A 20,729-nucleotide genomic window follows, 5' to 3' on the forward strand; every position below is an offset into this window, starting at 1 on the left:
GAGATAAAAACGGGGAGCAATACCTTCCACACACCCTTATTTAAAGAGTGTAATGGGACTAAAGACCCTATCCATCAAAATAGGTTTCCGGTTTACATAAATGTACTGGAGCTATGGTGTATTATTTTTGTGCAATCCAAAATTGGTTCTCACTGGTTAGCGCCAGCCCCCTTGATTGGTAAATTGACTTGGCTTCAATGCGGAGTTGATTTCTACTTTTTTTTTAATGTATTCAAAATAAAAGTTTACAATTTCCCTTATGTCAACACATGTTTCGACAATAGGTCCTCAGAGTAATGTTCTGCCCTTCTGTAAAACGGAGGCAACAACAGGATGGAATAATGGAATATTTAAAGGACAATGACCCGTGGAGCTGACTAATATTTTAGGAATAGAGTCATGAAGATATGCAAAGCCCTTTCTTGATGAGGACCTAAGGGTCGAAACACTTGTCGACATAAGGGCACATAATTATAAACTCTTATTTTGAATACATTAAAAAAAATGAAAAATAGAAATCAATTCAACATTGATTTCAGGTTAATTTACCAAACAAGGGGGCTGTCACTAACCAGGGAGGGCCAATTTTGGATTGTTCTGTAATCAATAAGGTTTGGGGATATCTTAGTTCACCCATGATGCAACAGCCCAAAGACTAAGCAACTACGGAATGGTGAGCGCAGAGTGACGTTGGGGACCCTGTTACCAAATGTATTCTTTTTGTACTTACACCACTGGTCAGTCAACACACAACACAGACATGGGAACATAATCATGAGGAGTGGGGACATTTATCTCGCCATTTCAGGAGGGAGAGGCTTGAAAACACATGCTTTAAAGTATTGTGGACTTTTGCAAGATACTAGTTGGTTTCTAATCTCAACCAGGTAATCTAGGATTCAAGACCACTAAATCAAATCCAAGGGGTATTACCTCTCGCATTCTCGACTGCCAAACTTCGATGAACACCGGTGAAGTGGCATTTACCAGGCTGGCATTTTGCGTCCACTCCGGGCATTTCCACTTTGGGATGGCGAGCATGGCAAGAGTTGGGGTCAGGAAAGTAAAGGTGCCACCCTGCAGGATGGGGAGCCTGAAAAACAAAATGGATGGTGTGAAACAGCTTATTTGCGCACACTTTCATTGTACTTTAAATACAATACGTCTTTCACCCATTTCAATGGATGTCAAGGCTCTGAGGCTTACACCTGAAGTGTGTATGTCCTGCAGAAAACCCAATGGGGCCCATTTTCCAGTCCCCAGGAGTGCTATAATAGGTGTACAAATGTTACACATGTTTTAACTCCGATGTCATCGTTCTTGGGGATTTTCTATGTTTCTACAGGTGGAGCTGGGGGCATGGAAGAGGAGTTCCATGTCAGAATGTCCCTGAATATTCCAACATCAAAACACATGGTTTTACGCCAAAATTTTCATGTTGATGGAAAACCAATGGGTTGGTTGGTGTTCAGTTTTGCGTTCATGTGTGATGCATGGATGAGCTGTGAAGCCCATGTCTGGCTGATCCTCCATGCATGATGTTAGAAGGTTGATGTTGGTGAGTGAAGGACCACTTGGGGAATGTTGGATAAGCGATGATACGTGAATGTAAGTTGTGGTCTGAGCTGTGATGACAGGATGGACTAGTGCGTGTGCTCTCTACAATGGAAGTAACTGCAGCCTGTAACTATGCTACAAAGCTACATGTTTTCTACATGCCTGGACCGTCACCTTTCTACCTTACAACACTGGAGTGGAAGATGGGGCTTGCACTGTATCACCCCAAACTCAAAAAGCCCCGTAAAATGGAATAGGAGAAGGCGGATGATTCTGAATGCATTGTGTAAATAACAGATGGCATTTACGATTTCTGTAAAACAAAGTGCAAAACAAACCCTGTTTAAGGTGATTTTGTCTTTTTTAACACTGTTTTGCTTTCAGTCTTGACAATAATTAAAATGGCACAGAAGGGGCCGAAATGCAAACGTGAACGTCTGTTCGGGTCTAATTTATTTAAAAAATAAAACTGCACTGAAGATGTATTTAAAGAGTTCCTTAGGAAATGTAGATCAGTGCAAAAAACATTTGTTAAAAAAATATAAGGCAGCTACAGTGCGAGTCTGCTAATGTTAAAGGTACACAAATCAAGATCAAAGAGAGCAAAATGTAAAGGGTAAAAATAGTAGCAATGTGTGTTTGTTTATTTATTTATTTGTATTGCACGCCGGACCCAAGCGTATCAGGGTGCAGGAGATACAAGAAAACTTTCAGCTTAGGTTAAACAATAATATACAGAAATACAAGTCAGGATATACAAGTACAAGATATTCAGGAAATGGTAGGTACATTCAACACTGAGGAAAAACAATATACAGCAAGAACATAATTTAAGATAGCAATCTGGGAGCTATTTACAGTGCGGGTGTCATGGGAGACAGATAAATTAGTGGTCATTATCTTTAAACCAGCTGATAAGATTCTGTCTGAAGTTCAAATATGTTTGGTCAGCTCTCAGGGTGGGGGGTAGGGAGTTCCAAAGCTGTGATGCTTTAACTGGGACGCTACTTCCACCGACTCTAGATAGTTTAAACCTTGATACTGTCAGACGGTTAGTGTATGCTGTTCTAGTAGGCCTGCTAGAGGATTTTCGATTGAATCCCTCAGTGAGGTAGCGAGGCGCAGCATTGTTCAGGCATTTGTGAGTAGGCGAGGCAGTTTTCATCCGGATTTTATCACTGGTGGATAACCAGTTATTCTGTCTCTTTACCTCTGATTTGTGCTCTTTCCTTGCTATACCCAGGTCAGCTCTGAGGGCATTTTTCTGGAGCGACTGTATTTTCCTGACTGTGTACTTATTTGACCAATGTAGGGGGAGTTACAATAGTCCAATTTGGACAAGATTAGAGCTCTGGCCAGTATGATACAGCTATTCTCAGTATGTCAGTATTAATCAATACAAAAAAGCTCAACAAAAACATTTAAATAGAGTCACCCTCTAAAAACACATAGGTGGATCAAAAACTCAAAACTGAACTAATGCTTACTGTTCATTTTCCTTGAATTTGGCTTGTGGCCAGAGCTTGAATCCAACCGAGGACTACAACTCCCAAATTCGTTGACGTGGTGAATGCAGTTCAAGTGCCCTTTGAACCATGCATTGCTGCTTATTTAAACAACTACTTGATGCTGAAGTGGTGCTTCAGTGACATATGCAAAGCGTGTCACCATCGGTAGGGCCCAACATTGACATAGCTACGCCACACAACCATCTTCGAGTGAAATGAGAGCCGCTCCATGTGAGATAGCACTATTGGAGTTTTTGGTAAGTGGAACTGTCCCCCTCACCAAAAACAGCCCCACATCTAAGCATTCATACGATTTAAGGAAACCAACTATTGAAACAAACTCGAAACATAAAGGATTCAAATCAGGATAACACTGCATCTCTAAATAGTACATTTGCTAGCTTCTCTCCAAACAAATAAACAGTTAATGCAAGATTGTCACTTTCAAATCACGTCAATATGTCGCTGGCCTGCTTGGGACAGAAATTAACAAAATTCATTATTACAGTTTTAGAAACTGACCTTGCAAATAAACTCGACAAAGTTTCTAATGATAAATTGAAAACAACTGAGGCTGGGACGGTCGAAGAGAGAAACTCCACGAAATTAACAAGTATGGCAGATACACACTCAGGCACAACAAACGGAACCAAATGACAGACCTTTGATGTCAAACCAGGGTGACGAAATGCATTCTCTATCAAGTATAGAGGATCAATTGGCCTCACATAACTCCTTATCATCTACACTAAAAATACAAGCATTAGACTTCTTACTCTCATCTTTGGTTAAATACTGCAATATTCAATAAGATTATTCATCGAGAAGTTAAGTTGCACACTGAATCATTGAATAAAATTTTGCAACATATGGGAATAAAATATGTACACTCAAACGTCGTCTCTCATATCCCAAACACTATTACAGGTGACAATTAAGCTATTACTGACAAGGAAAAGGCTAATAGAAGTGCTGCAACTATTCCAAGCCAAAATATAAAGGTAGATATTGTGCAAGAACCTATGGCTACATTGATTGAATCTATGCCATTTACATCCTTGCCTTCAACGATACCCTATGGAGGAGAATTCCAATAAGGTAATTTCGAATACAAAGAGGGTGGATAGGCAGAAAGCTAGACTTTTGCAAATTCAAGAACAAAAAAAAGGAGCTGTAAAAACAAGAAATCAGCCAGAGAAGTAATCATTACTGAATCATTGACCACCAATATAGTAACTGACCTTGGAGGAAAAAATGTCCATCATTACAAATACATTGAGGAAGAAGAAGAAAGCTTTAAATAAAAAGAAAACGCCAGAAGTCTACAGAAAAAACTAAGAAGGTACAAGATGCAAGTGCTGGTGGAATGATAGTCCAAGGTGACTCCATTAATTAAATCAGTAAAGAAAAAACTCCCTCAAGGCAGAGAAAAGGAGATCTGTGACTTCCTTACAAAGCACAGATAGAACAAGAGATCCATGATTACTGGTTACATGTCATTTTATCGAATGAGAAAACAGAATTAATTTTGAACGGACAAAAAACATTTAACAAAATAAAGAATTTGGTTTTCGTTGTTTTTGGGGTGTGCCCCCCACCCCAGTTTTAAAAAAATACTTTTCCCCACCCCTTAAACCATTATTCCCATTCCCAGCCACATTTAATTAGTCTTCTAAAATGTGTTATTTATTTTTTGATGTTTTGGGTTAGTCTAAAATTGCATTCTTTGTTATCTATTCGATAACATCACTGCATACCTGATTGCTCTATTGACCTATAAGGAGTTTATCTCCTATTCGGAACTAATGAAGTTGTGGGTTCCCCACCTACTTCGCTAGTAAAGATCAATAAAGTGTTTTTCCCCTACTATTAGATTGCCATCATACAAGTCCAATTACGATAATACATATACTCTGTGTAGAAATATGGGTCCATCTCAGAGTATCTTACAATACAATAACGAGGAGGACCATCTCTTTTTTAATAGTGACAAGAATCGATTCATATATGAGGAAAGAAATCAACTTTCGCTCCTTAAAACGGCTACGAACAGGGGTATCCTTAATCCTGAAAGTGGGTTGATGTTTCAGTGTATTTTGCACCACCAGAAATTGCATCTTGAATCAAAGTGCCATTTGGAATCTATTGCATCTTATACATCCCCTTTGTATGAGAAACTCGGGTGACATAGTAGTGGACCAAACTGAATATGCCAGAGTATATTTGTATTTGGTATCCAGGACAGCAACAGTTACCACCTTTACGCACACATTTCTTATAATGGGATATGAATGTCCTAACATAACATGGAGGAGGCGGCATAGCATCACAGCAAGTTGTGGATCACATGACTACACTTCCCAACACTGAACAAACAACTACTGTGGCGATAAATGGGGAGTGCAGAAGGAATAATTGTGTTATCTCCACTCCCATCATGAAGCAAGTTGGGCCAGATGGGGGGGGCTGGTAATTGTTGGCTGGGGCTCTCCAACTAAAAATAATCCATAGACCATAATTACTCTCTCCTGGAATACGAGAGGACATGGCCACTATCGGGAAGAAGAAGGCTTATGGAATCTTATTGAGAACCTTTTTGTTGTCGCTCTGCAGCAGACCTGGGCGGTGGTCACTCTTGTATGTGACGGAAGAAACAATAGCAATTCCAGGACCAGTGGGAAGACCCAAAGGAGGACTACTTAGTGTTCCTAATCACTTTGACATTTGCAAAGTCAACCTTGACTCAGAGCTTGTATTAGCAGGATTAATTGTGGGGAAGTGGTTGGGCCCCTAATTCTACAGTAATGGTGATTAACATATATGATCCACCTGTTGGGCCCCTAATTCTACAGTAATGGTGATTAACATATATGATCCACCTGGTACAACTACAAATTTATGGCAGCTATTGGGCCTTTAGTGGAGGAACCAAATGCGGCTGGCATGAAGCATACTTAGAATGGGACTGCCTGAATGCTAAAATCCCACACTCTGCTATTGATGACTTTGAATCGGCTCTGGAAATACCAGTATCCCCGCTTAAATAAGCTCTCTGGAATGCTAAAGGGAAAACATTGAATTTCTTTATGAAGAGCCATGGCCTCTCCATACTTAACGGGAGCTGCAAGGCGGGATATACCGGGAGAATTGACCAGAGTCATAGAGAAGAGTGTCGCCACCCTAGATTACGTACTCATCCAAGCTTGATTCTTTTCCTTCATAGCTGGCTTAAAAATAGAGAGTAGGGAAGAAAGCTTCCACCTCCCTCTTCTATCCACCTGCCATTTGCATAATATGGAAACAATGCTATCTCTCGAGATCTAACTGGCTAAATTGATATGAATATGGGAGGAAACCACATAACCTGGAAACCTCATGAGAAAGAGCAAACTTCTATTTTCTCAGGCAAAGCTACCTCCTCATAGAGGATTTGAGAACTACCGGCTTGAATATTGACCCCAGTCATTCTACAGGGGGTATATCCGAGTCAGGAGCAACAGACATGGATAAATATAAAGTACTGCTAACTGAGGTCGTCAACCGAACGTTCCCCATCTGGGACACAACAAAAAAGTGTGCCACAAGCTTCCCACACATAGAAAAAGGCACAGTCATCGTTTTGATGTGATCATCCGTGATAGGAAAAGGGCACTAAGAATGGATTTACGACATGCAATCCTTGAAAGTCATGAACAACATTGGATTAGATCCCGCTGCAAATGTGTTAAGCAGCAAAACCGGAAATGGTTAGGTACCTATAAAAATAACCTTAAATTAGGACATTGGAGAAAGACAATTGAGATGATCAGCAAAAAGGACAAGAGAGCATTCTGGTAAGTGGTAAATAACTAACTACATAATCCTAGAGTAGTAAAAGTTGCATCCAAAGATGCTTGGCAGGATTTCATTACCAAGACCTTGGGTAAGACATTAGTGGGGGGAAAATCCAGTGTTTGACCAAAGTGACAATTGAAACATTGAGGATATCACCTTGTATATTAAAAATAGGAAAGATTTTAGAGCCTCTGGCTCAGACAGGGTTTGTAACGCCCTTATGAAGCTCAACCCTACGAGATGGGGCCTAGTAATGCACTTTTCAGACTATTAGTGAGACTGGCAGACTTCCAGAGTCATGGCGAAAGAGCATTGTGGTGCCGGTCTACAAGAGAGGGCCTGCAAACAATCTGAATACCCATCACATCCTAGCTATGCTGGATGCTCCAGCACAAATATTTAATAGGGTGTTGTTGAACGAAATGACCAAAGGTCCTTCCCTTTTTAACCAGCTGGGATTTTGTAAGACCCGTTCCCTCACAGATAATAGAATGAAACTAAGAACAATTACCGAAAGAGCAGGGTGTTTTCATTGACCGTGCTATCCTCTGGAAGAAACTGGATGCATGGGGCATGCCTAGTGGGCTCTTAGAAATGGTCTGTGAACTCTATCAACACACCTTGTTTTGAGTAAGGCTGAATATGAAGGGCGATCTAACAGGGCACACCGGAACAACAACAGTGTTGCAAGAGGAATGTATATTGGCTCAACTCCTGTTCAACCTATACTTGGCAGATTTATCGAACTATCTGAATTTGGTGCAATTGTACCCATCAAAAATAGGAGCCACTAGTATCTTCTTTTTTGGTATTTCTGACATTGCCTGGCTGCGTAAGTCAGTGAAGGGACTACTTTCGCCTTATAGAAATTCAAGATTGGCAGCATGGAAAAGCGGCCAAATCTCTTGTCCATGGCCTTTGTCTGACTGGGCAGTTTTTTGGTTTTCTCAAAGAGTACAGCCTGCATCGCCGTCTCCACAGTGCTGTTAAGTATCACTGCAAGATATTTAAACTGCTTCACTCGTTCGATCTGCGAGTCTTCTAGGTGCCCTTTCAGCTTCTTGCTTTATCTTGTTGATTTTTCTATGCACATGACCTTTGTCTTTTATTGATTTCCACGTTGTTTTTTGTGATGTACCCCTGAAAGATCTAGTTGTTGCTGGAGACCCACTGCAGTTTGATCTACCAAGATCAAATCATTAGCGTACAGGAGGCGGGTCACACAAGCGCCTCCTATATTGGGATGGAAATATTTAATCCATAGCTCAAAGTGTTGGAGGTCTTCCAGGTAGAAGTTAAATAATGCAGGTGCAAGGGGAAACCCTGTTTAACGCCTCTTCATGTCACGATTTCCGAAGACAAAATGCCAGAACGATCAAAGGTACACTCTCATGGAGGTATTTCGGTGGAGAGCTTTTAAGGGGTCAAGGATTCCTGCCAGGCATTTCCAGTCCATCAGCTTTCTCCACAAGATACCTCGATTGGCCTGGTCAAAAGCCTGGACCATGCCAATAAAAGCCACAAAGATCCTCAGTTTTCCTCCATAAGCTTTCCCTTCAAAGTGCTTAGGAGCAAGATGTTCGCCGTCTTACCTACATCCTTTACGAAACGATTGGAACGGGTCAGCACAGCCAACCGACTTTGCCCATGTTTGAAAACATCCTAGTAGGAGTGAGCCAAAAACCTTTCCAATCACCTCCAAGAGGGCGATCAGACGATAGTTCCCCTGGTTTTCTTTCCACCCTTTCTTGAAGATCGGGAGCACCGTTGATGTCCTCCACAAACTGGGTATCGAACAAGATTGTGTGCATTTGTTAAGTACCTCGTGGATGAAAATGGCCCATTCCTTCAGATGTTCTTTCAGGGTGGCATTAGTGATCCCTTCTGGGCCCGGCGCTCTTGAGGTGTTTAGTTTTTGGATTTTCCCCACGATTGTCTCTACATCGTGGGGGATTTCCCATGTTTTAGTTGAGTTCGCTGGTAGATTACCTGGAGGCCTCTTTGGTCCTTTGAAAAGGGCAGAAAAGTGTTCCACCCAAGATTTTTTGCCGATGTTGTTCTCTAGGGACCCGTCAGTGTCGGGTGCTATGGCTTTAACTACAGACCAAAATTATTTATTTTTTTAACCGCACACCACTCGCAGCATTTGCTCAAAGTCAGTTTGGTACATTTTGATTCTGTAAATGGCTATCCAGTTTTTATAGGCCCTTGTAGCTAAAGTGGCTTTTTCTTTGTTTTCGGAGTTGGTCTTTGTCACAGGATTTTTTACTCACCTCAGCTCTTTCCGTTTCTCTACTAGGAGTGTGTCGTATACATGAACTCTTTGTGCTGGAACACTTCTCGATCCTTTGTTTTTCAAGCGATCGCATTTGAGGACAGGTGTGTAGTCAACTATGTCGTCTCCCTGTGCATCTTGAGTGGCTTCGTGGTTGGTTATGTAGGCCTTTGTTAAATTCCCAATTGCGTTTCCACTCAGTCTTAGGCGAGCACCTCCATTACACTCCTTGACTTGGGCCATCATTCTTGCTCTTTTTTGTTCCGTGGCTGTCATCCAAGTCGTGGTTACCTGGTTATGGTCACTGTGTTCCGTCTTTATTATTTCAAAAGCTGTAATAAGGGAAAAGAGCTCTCTAGATACAAAGATGTGATGTATATCTGCACTTTGAATGCCTCTTTCCGAAGTAGTTTGTCTTGCTTTTATGCCATCTTTAGAGTATGGAGGTCTCGAGAGTTCATGAGTGACAGCCATAGGGTTCCTCTCTCGATTGATGGTGAATGATTGTTTTGTCTTCTGCTCTCTTCACAGTCCTTTAAACAGATTGCATTCAAGTCTCTGCATACAATTATGAGCTTGATTTGTCGATTTATGTGTGCGCCGTCGATGGGGTTCTCAGCCATCTCTAGGAACTTCTCATTAGTCATGGCTTGAGTATTCCAATGTAAGTTAATAATTACCAAGTTTTCCAGCATTTCTTCACCAGATGAGGATCCTTATGAATTATTTGACTAAATTAAAATGAATTCTTTCCTTGTGAAAGTTAAATTATTTCCGCGATGGTGGTGGGAAGGCTGTTTAATAGTCAACCTGAGAATGATTTATTAAGGTTTTACAAACAATTGTTGAGATATGTCCCTCTGGTATGTATATAATGTTATGTTATAAGTATTGTAATGTTGTTATAAAAGCCTATTGGCTGTATTATAATGCATTTAAAACAACGGTATCCAGTGATTTTACCCCAAAAAGCATCCATTTAAAAAAAACAAAAAATTATATATATATATATATATATATATATATATATATATATAGGGGTGGGGCGGCTTTGGGGTTAAAAACATAGGGGACTCCTCAAATAAAAAAATTACCGAAAGAAATCCATGTAAAATAATATGTTTTTGCTAAAATCACATAGAACCAAAAAAACACACACAACTAATTACATGCTGAGCAACAGCACACATTCTCAGATTCCTTCCCGGATTACATATACACAGCGCTCGCCTTCTAAGAATGTAAGTAATTATGCACGGCACCATATTAGCAACTTAAAAATGATAAGCAGCATGTGGCATACGTCAACAACCGAATGTCTATTCATACATACCCCCCTGCATATCCAAGCAGCAAACACATACACACGCATGCAACTACTTAGAAAATGCAAAAGCATGCCAGTGACCTGATTTATCGTGCCTTGAGCTTAATCTGCGTAATCGCAAGTCATGGCTTCAAAGCCCCTGGCTTGACTACCAAACAGGTTTTCTCTTCATGCCACACCTTTTGCTCACTCATACATTCAACAAACTAACATATCACATTAAAACGTAGTTTCCTGTATTTATGGGACAGGATGTATGCCACATAAAGCCTGCTCCAATTTTCCAACGTTTGCCATCATGCTGTACAACACATGCCCTAACCCCATGCAATAATGTGGGGACAGCCCCAAAAACATTACAGCCCACCGCTTCAATGCTAAAATATATGAAACACATGCCACAGCCTTAACAAACAGCACAGAAAAATACAAAAAAAACATTTGCGCAAAACACCACTGCGACTGCACTTAAACACGGTCTGCACACTCTACAGGCCTATATTAACATATGCAGCACCTCAAAACCAAATTGCACGAACAAAGTGAAAAGAATACAGAAACCTTTGCTGCCTAATGATGAGGCATCTCAATAGCCATGCCGAGCTAACACTCCACACAAAAGTGTGCAATGTGAAAACATTAAAGAAAAGCCTAAAAAAAATGCAACAATGCATGTGTTACTTAATAACAGGGAATCCTCAGCTATTCCCCAGCGAAGCGCCATCTTAAGCACTTTTGTGGCCCTGGGCAAGGACATATTTGCCCCTCCCCTCCACCAAACCAAAGGAATTTTAATTAAGTGATCAAGAATATCTGGCCGTGCCCCATCCCTCCCCTAATTTTGAAAGGTTTAGGGACTGGCAATTTTGAGAGGTTAGGCAATACAAGATTAAATGAGATGGCCAGGATCATACATTTGTTAAGGGGTTAAGCTGGGATGTGTGCCAACTCTGAAACCTCTGCATTTGAACACTATCTTTTCCAGTTCTTACCATAAACTAAAATAATCTAATTTTATAAAACTGACTTGGAAAGGACACAAATCACATAACCAAACATGACAATTTTTAAAAGCAAAATATTCAAATTTGGCGATTGCATATGATCAACCTAATTCCCACAGGAAGGAAAGCATGGCGATTGCATATGATCAACCTAATTCCCACAGGAAGGAAAGCATGCTACGAGAGTTGTGCCGTAAGGAATACACAAACTATGTATACCACAGTGAACACAGAAAGCATTACGCAATTAATTGATCAATGCAGAATATACTTGTCAAAACAGACAGGCAATAGGTTTAAAGCCTCAGCAGCACCTCATAAAATATCCTGACGTGTGATATTTATGTCTGGTGAACAATGGAATCTTACTTCTTTAGATCATGCAGCCCTTCTGGGGCCCCTTCCAAGGTGGGGGCCCGGGGCAAGTGCCCCTTTTGCCCTCCCATAAAAAAAGGTCTCTGCCCCAGCCCTCACTCATATCCAAATCAATCATAAAAAAGCATATTTGATTGGATACATGTACCAATCATTAGTAGGAAGTCCACAAACGTAAGACAATAGATACACAACTACATGTATGTCAAAGGTTCAAACCGCACAGTAGGTGATCTGAAACATCAGAACACGATACAGAACTAAGGACCAGCCGCATACCCCATTTGTGTCTGCTCCACTTCCCCCTGTCTGATTGTAACCAGCGCTTAGATGCCCTCGGTCTTGGTGCACTTTTATAAATGCCTAAATAAATAAACATCAGTGATTTTATCACCTTTCATTGGCTTTAGTGGATAGGCTGGTGGCAGCTAATATTTTGTTTTGCCTTCACCAGGGTTGCAATCAGATTTACCACATTAGTAGCCCAATGTACCTTTATGGCAGCCATTGGTGTACTAAGGTTTTTTTTAAGCCCTACTCTGCCATTTTGTCTTCAGGACATCCTGGAAAACCATGAGGTAAGCCTTAAAAATGCAGTCCTGCTGATGCGGGCTCTTTTTGAGCCCAGGATGGCAACCTTCATAGTAGCGTGGGCCGGTTTAGACCAGTTCCTGGCTCTGGGGAGGCCACCACACTCACTGTGGGGGTGGGCCTGAGTGTTTGCCGGTTTGTGAGGCCATCCCGATTGGCTGACCATCAAAACTTTTGCTTTAAATCCCCTAATGGCATTGGTGGATTTACAGAAGCCAGCCCTTGTGAGTGAAGGGGTATAGAGGGGAAACCCTGTTCCTGACCTCGATGCTGCGCAAGGATTTGTGGCCATTTCCCACTGTTGCTGCATTTTTAGCCCCTCTTCTGGTCATAATAGCTGGGTGCAGTGTCCTGGGCATAGCTCTAGTTTGGATCTTTTCTTCTTGCTGTCCATCCAGAGATTTCCTCATCCTGCGTTTGGCCTTCCTCTTCTATGACCAAGCCTTCCATCCTGGGACCCTTTCCCGGGTGTAAAGAAAATCACAACCCAAAACCTGAACGATAAAAATTAATTGAAAAGGCCAAATAATCACTGTACCCCTTTGCAAGGGAAAACAAGGTTTATTATTTTCAAAAGGTTTCAGGCGGACCCAAAGAATCGAACTGACACAGGGCTTGTAACTTTGTGGGAAGTGATAAGTTATATAGTGGTAAACCCCAAAAGTAGAATACATAGGTTACAATGTTATCCTACCACCCTAATTGGCTGCCGCCTATAGAACATGCTAATGTCCCCGTATAGTCCCTGGACCGATTAGCCACACCTTCCTTTCCTAAACACTTTCTCCATAACATGTGGTCTACTACATCGTCACTATTGAATCAAGGTACGGGATTGGCGGTTTAAACTTATTGACACATTAAAAAAGCAAGACTACCACCTGATGTGCACCCCTCTGTTCCAGTTGCGATCAAAGTAAACTGGCGAGGCCAACTCTACTTTGATAAGACAATAGGCCTTCTTATTATACGAGATGCCATGGCGCACACAAACGGCCTCCCTGACCTTTTATAAATGTATTGGCATCACCTCTGCTCCTCCTATCCCAAATCACTGAATGTTCCAGACATGGCTGCCCCCTTATCTCTTTCCAACCCTAGGTGCCCAGTAATGACGTGACTGGTCACCGCTTTTGAGTCTGAATTTCAGGGATTCATTTGTTTTGGTTGTATGTGTGCTTGTTATTCAAATGGGATGACCGCTCTCGGGTGAGGGTAGTAGTGCTCTAAATCATCTCCTTAACCATTGGCATCACACAACCTTATGCCCTGTTTGTCCTTCAAAGGGAGCATACCTACCATCTCTCCCAGCAGCTCACATTCCATTCCCACCACATTCAGGCCCCTGCAGCTCGATACAATTAGCATTTATCTGTCCACCGCGAGTGCCGCTGACCTCGGTTTCTCTCCTGAGGAAAGGGGATTTGTTTCTATAGCTGAGCTACACAGAGCTGCAGCTCCATATCAGGGCCTGCGTTCTATTCTGTTCATGGTATACTAGGCCTTAACATCCAATATGGCGACACTTCTGCCATGTTACCATACTGACCTCGCTTCTACCACAGTACCTGCCTGACCCAATCTTCCACCTGTTTCAGCTCTTCCCGCACACTTCACTTCGGGCCATACATTTGGATACAACAACCAAGCACAGGGCATATAGTACTGCCCTATCTATAGCCTCTGCAACAACAACAGTAGTACATTTGTTGCACTTTTTGTGTTGCTAAATGTGAGTGTTCAAAACTAAATGTATAAGAATGACCCCAACGAAAATGTTCTCCAAGGTAAACACCCTTGGATCAGATGGCAAAAATGTCTCTAGCAAACAGTTACTTTGTGGCTTCACTGGACTCACAAAGTTCTTGTTTAAGCAATAAGTTATGTAAGAGTCTTTCGGTAGTATTTCTTGAAACTTGCAGATCGCCTGGTATACTCCCCTCCCAGGAATCTTTATACTATTTCAGCTGCCTGGTGTACTCGCATGCCAGGACTTCTTATGCATTTCGCAGTTCTTTGACTATACCACAACAGCATATACTGTGAAGTGCTTGGAGTATCTGTCGATGGTAACATTTGCTCAAACCTTTTCTTCCACACTGGCATCTCATGCATCTGTACTTGATTGGGTTTTGCCTTTGTACTTTGCCTTGTCTGCATTCAAACATTCTTCTTATTGGGTGTTGAATTTGTACTTTGTGTTGAATGCATTCAAACCAACTTTGGGTATTTTCTGCATCGGCAATTTGGCACTGTTCAACAATGTGTTGGCACGCTTGTGGGAACGCCCAGGTTCCCCAGCAGGGAAGTCATTTAAGGGTCCCCAGGGGTTGCACTTGCAACCCCCGAGGTATCCCTTGCTACCCCTAAAAAATTGAAGCTCCTGGGTTGTGGCCAATGCAATGTGGCTCTTTGTTTCTAGGATGGCTGGCTTTGTTGTTCAGGATTCTTAAATAAAACAGGGGGTTCCACAAGTGTAACACTTTGAGCAGTGACCCTAAATAAGAAAGAATAGGAATAACATAATTTCTCTTACTGGAATTCTATACAATAATTGCTAGACTCATTAAAGGTTTATTTCAGGTACTCTTCAGGGGGTGAGTCACTGATTTAGTCTGTACTTAAACACCTCCAATTCACACTGCAGATAAAATACTCCAAAAAGTATTTAGAATAGAATAAGCATCCATTTCGGACTATGTATTTTGCTTTTTGCAAGTTGCAGTTATAGCATGTTTTTTTTCTGCCGATACATGTGGTGATCCATTCTTGTATGAAATGTTTATCACGTTACAATGATATTGTAACCATATTTTTCATAGTGTACTTGGAAACAATGCTATGTTATGCCACTTCCTATTTTGTCAAGGGGTAAAAGGTTGTGTTCCATCGCTTCCGTTAATGTCACTTCAGGGGGGGTCAAATAACATCACTTCCAGTGATGTCATCAGAGGTCAAGGGTCATGTGATTTCACTTCCGCTACCTCAGGCATTTTGGTGAAATGACGTCCCTGTTCCCCAGCTGCTTTGGGCTGACTCACTGGTTCCTTCCAGCATCTCTGATCCTGCTTGTGCTTCTGCATTGTGGTTCCTTCCCAGACTTTCCACTTTGGAGTTTACAGGCTTTCTTCCAGCATCCTGCATGGTCATATGCCGGCTTTCCTTTTCAGATTTGAGAATGTGGTCTCTTTGAGCGGCCCAACATCCAGGAGCTTCTGCATGTCTTCCAGCGTCTCCACAGTCCTTCTTGCTCGTATGCAGCACTTCCCCTCCTTCCCGGTGGTCTTCTACATTGCACCACATCTGTCCATGTGCCTTGCATTCATGCGCCTTAGCGTGGGGTGTGGTTCAACATCTTACCCTGCACTACTCAATTCAATAGTGTGGTTGCCATCTTTAAATGTCCTCCGCACTGAAGACTTGGAAAACTAGCCTACATTTTGCAATTCAAACACCTGTCACTTTGCACAAACTCCCTCAACCTCTTCTTCATCTCACTATCTGTGTGGTTATGGGAGTTGGAGTCCGTGGATGTCATTGGACTTTTAACTCTTAGATCGTTTTTCTCAGATTTCACACAACGGTACACCAGAGGCAAAAGGTCTTATGTGTTAGTTGTGGGTGATTGGGTCAAAGGTGGGGGGATGACCACTGTAGAGAAAAGGTTTCTTGACTTCTACAAGGGGGAACTGTTAGCCGACAATAGACCATTAAGGTCTTGGGTGTCACAGGGTCTTGGTCATGGAAAAGGGGGGGGATACCGTGCCTCACCTGATGGGTTCAAGGTATCTCCCCGGAAGTTGTCTCCTCCCCTGTGATCCTCCATCTTATAGCCACCCCCATGGTCAGGATCAGGCAGTGGCTGCCGTCCCCTCGCCACATGGGAGGACGTGACCGCCGAGAAAACAGGGATGAGTCCATTGGATTCATCACATGACACTGCAAGGTACTCACCTAGACTGTGGCAGGTTTCTAGGGTCCTTGAAGTTCTTCACCAAATGCTGTTTTTTTAGAGACTTTCCCCAATTTCGTAGGGACTTTTTTGTATTACCCTCTGCTTAGGATTTACATTGTATAACTTTCCTTCTTGTGGGAGTGATATGCCCTTCTTGGCCAAGGGACGGTCTTCCTAAAATACATCCTGGACATTGTTAGCCCTCCAGGTTGTGTTGAGCATTGTATTACCATGTGTTGTACATCTAAGTGCTATAACTGTTTTATTAGCTTATTTTATGATGTATAAGCCCCAGGTGAAGGGCGCAGGCTGTCTGTGGCTGCTGCTGCTGGGTCTCCCGAGTATTCATCCTGTTTTGGCCATGCCCCTTTTGCCGTGCCACGAGAGAGAGGAGGAAGAGGAGGGTACAAACCACCCCCACCCCCCATTTGCTCACCCTTGCGGCGGAAGCTCACAGGTGAAGTGCGCAGGACATCTGTGGCTGCTGCTGGGTCTCCTGAGTATTCAGCCTGTTTTGGCCATGCCCCCTTTTGCCGTGCCACGAGAGAGAGGAGAAAGAGGAGGGTACCAAACCCCCCCTGTGCTGACACTTGCGGTGGAAGCCCACAGGTGATGGACATAGGCTGTCTGTGGATGATGCTGGCTGTTGCTGGGTCTCCCGAGTGTTAAGCCGTTTTGGTCATGCCCCTTTTTGCCGTGCCAAGAGAGAGAGGAGATAAGAGGAGGGTACAAACCCCCCCTGTGTTCACCCTTGCGGCAGAAGCCAGCAGGTGAAGGGCGCAGGCTGTCTGTGTGTGCTGTGGAAGCATTGGACATATCTTGGTGGGGCAGAGCCTCCTGAAGTAAGTGCAGTCTGCACGGGAAGCAAAACAGTCCACCTCCTTGCGTTTGAATCCACTGTTACTAGACCAGCTGGTTGCTACAGCATAGCGCACCACATATAGACAACTGGATATGGCGCCAAGCTTCCTGTGAGTTAGCCCATGGGAACGTGCATCTTTGTTTAGTTGCCGTGAATCTTAATCTTTTAAGTCTCGAGGGCAAGGGGGAGAGACGGACTATAGAGGCTGCTTAAGCCGTCGGGTGTGCCCTGCCCTCTCAGTCACGCTTCACATTTAACACTTTGCTGGATCTACGTGACTGGTTTTACCTCTGATGGTGTGCCGCTACCCCCCCCCATGTTTTCTGCAAACACACACTGCAAATACATTTGGATTGGAGAATAATTGAGAAACCACCTTTCGGGGAGACTCCCTGCATAGCATTGCAGCAGCATTGTTGCTGAAGACAAACCAAGTAGGTGGAGTACGTGACTTGGCTTTTCCCTTTTGAATTGACTAATTATTCCACTAATTATTCCACCTGTGTGGCTGCCAATTTGTGTGGCTGCCAATTTGTACGGCTCTCCCCGCGACGGCTCGCCTACACAGGGTGACCTTGTTGTTTGTGCAGCTTTGAGCCGGGCACGGTCATTCTCTGGCACAGGGGGTTGTGGTTTCCATTGTGCGCAGCCAGTGCATGGAGTGGAGACTTTCCCGGGACACTTCCCACCTGGGCTGGATTGGCTGCTATTGGTTAACATTCAAACTTTCAGTTGAGCTTGCTTATTCCTATATTGTGGAGGAGGGGGAGACGGACTATGGATGTCTCCTTAGCCTGTCTGGTGTTCCTCCACCTCACACAGTATGCTGGATTTATGGACACATTGTAGGATAAAATGCATATTTTAGGTCAACGTGCATGAGGACTAAGGTAGTCTCTTTGTTCTGCCTGAGTGTGTGTCTTTGTGACTTTTAAAAGACCACATTTTTAGTGTTTTAAACTTCTTTTATCTGCTTAACTGTTCCACTGTGTAGTGTTCTTATCTTTCGCATCAGTGCAATCCACATGTTCAAATTGTGTACTATAACTGTCATTTCTTTGCTGTAAATTACTGAGTAATTCCTTGAGCTCTAACTGATGGGAACCTAGCCACTAAGTAGGGGGCAAAGGGTGCAACACCAGGAGTATAATTGCAACCTCCTGCAATCATACCAAAAAGAAAGGCTACAACTGTGATTTCTCCGGGAGGTGGGCAAAGGAAAAGGTTTAAAATATTTAAACTGATCCAGGATGTTTATGTGCTGATTTCGTAAATTGAGGGGCTATTGCATGACATAGGGGATGCCCACCCCTCCTATAGCCAGATCTAACTGCGTGGTAGAGGATCATGTAATAGGTATTACCGAGATCACCCCATATCCCTGACCCCCCAATTTTTTCACCACAAAGTAATTCTATGGGGAAACCAATACCCCTTTCTAAGGAATCACTGGAGACGTTTGTGATTGAGTAAATGCCAGGTCAACAGGAGGGCAAATTGAATAAGCTGGTGGTAGGGAGCTGTGATTCAAGAAAAGGAGCTGCATCTTGTATAACTGAAGTGATTCCCATGCCGAAGCAGGGTGTATCTCTGGTGCCCAGACCTAGCCCGGCTAGGGCGGTGGAGCATCTCCATCACCAGACGGCTGAGGGGAAGCTTCCACCCTCAGGGGTAAGGGAGGGAGGTGGTGTCCGAGTTGGGCACATGTCTTACCAACAGGGGGTTTGTACTAGTTTGAGGTCCTGGCTAACTTGGGTGAAGTTATGAATACTAACCCGGGTGGGGCTTTCTTGATGGGCCGAGATGACCTTGTCCCCCCCCACCTCACGCCCCCTCTTTGACAGGGGGCCCCAGCTGATTGATATCACGGGTAAGAGCAATACGGCAACAAGGGGCTTTGAGGATTGTAAGCAGGCCTTAAGATTTTTGGAGCTTACGTGGGAAGAAAACGCAGAGCTCAAGTGCAATATATGCAGGCTGACTAAATTGGTGGAGGGTTTGATGCTACGGGTTCCAAATCCCCTGGGGGCGCCCACGGACACAGGGGTTTGTAGGGGGAGGTGAGGGGGAGTGAGGAGCAGGATGAGGGAGGACGGGAGGCTAATGGTCTAAGCATTCCGCCCAAGATTCTTGTACTTCCTGTAAATAGTGTCTATTCCTTGCCAAATATAGTTCCTCCTCATTGTCAGGGTGGTAGAGGGAAGGGTGGGGTGGGGTGGAAGGGAACTCAGGCCCCGCTCATAAGGTTTTTGGGCCCGAGAACCAGGAATGGTTCCATTTTATGAATGTCCCGAAAAAAATCAGACCCCCAGGTATGAACAGGGTGATAGCCTGCTGAAAAAAGTCAGTCACTGGTTAAGGCACAGGAGGGGTGTCTCGTTGATTCACAGTGACCTAGTTTCCTGTGAGAGACTAGTAGGCCCACAGGGGTTGGGGATGCCATTAACCTTGGAAATGCCAAGGACAAGGTATCTCGTCCTTGACATTACGTTTGTAGTGCCAAGGACGATATAGCTTGTCCTTTTTGGCTTTCTGTTTTGTGTGATCCCTGCAAAGCAGGGTTTGCACAAAACTGTAATCCAACCCCCTGCCTATGTGAGGAGGAGGTTCCTCCTCACGGCCTGGGGTTGAATTTCTGTCAGTTTCACGTGAGCATGTGTAATGCATGCTGACGTGAAACAAAGTAAATTTCACTGTCGCAGCCATTTCGCAGCCGCAGTGAAAACAGAACGTAAGTTTGTCTTTTTCTCGCTCGATCTGAGGCACTATTGTGCCGTTCAGATCAAGGGAGGTGTCGTTGGAAAGGGGAGACTCCCCTTTCCATTGACACCTTTTTTTGAAGCGTTGCAGGGTGCGTATTGGGCGCAGAGCACTCGATCCGCGCCAAGTAATGCCACTAGAGCACCAGGGATCTGTTTGTGACGTGGGGAGTAGAGGGGGCTGCTTACAGTGAGCAGCTTACAGTGAGCAGCTATCTCCCCCCCGGCCCCAAGGTACGGGGCCACAAGTATTGGGACCCCTGGGGGCAGATGGGTGTCCATCTGCCCCTAGTGATGGAGGTTTTGGGTGGGGGTAGAGGTCCAGGGGCCCTACTAGACCACCAGGATTTTCTGCCCCTAGGAAGGGGTACATGAGATACCCCCATCCATTTTGGGTGGGGGGGGGGGGCACCAGAAATATTGGCACAGGCCCCCCCCCCAAGCCTGGGGCAGTACGCCCTCCCCCCCCCCCGGGGCAGATGGGCAAAACAAAAAAAGTATAACTTGTTTTAGGTGGGTGTGGCGGCCACTAAACTGTGGACCTTTTAGTGGAAAGGGGGGTGGCCCTCTCCCCCCACCCCAAATGGATGGGGGGCATCTCATGTAGCCCTCCCTGGGGGCAGATTGCTAGTGCATGTGACACTAATGTGCCCATCTGCCCCTAGGAAAGGGGCAAAACAAA

At 43.8% G+C, this 20,729-nt stretch overlaps 1 protein-coding gene across 1 annotated transcript in view; it reads right to left on the minus strand.

The window, feature by feature from the left end:
• The window catches only part of LOC138513701 (solute carrier family 23 member 1-like), a 520,832-nt gene that overhangs the window by 253,955 nt on the left and 246,148 nt on the right, over positions 1 to 20,729 (minus strand). Inside the window, exon 4 of the mRNA XM_069628778.1 lies at positions 934 to 1,093. Within this exon, the coding sequence (XP_069484879.1) occupies positions 934 to 1,093 (160 nt within the window). The remainder of the gene's footprint in view (positions 1 to 933; positions 1,094 to 20,729) is intronic.

The sequence above is a fragment of the Ambystoma mexicanum genome, chromosome 12 (genome assembly GCF_040938575.1).
Source record: "Ambystoma mexicanum isolate Mex_15411 chromosome 12, UKY_AmexF1_1, whole genome shotgun sequence".
Taxonomy (NCBI): Eukaryota; Metazoa; Chordata; class Amphibia; order Caudata; family Ambystomatidae; genus Ambystoma; species Ambystoma mexicanum.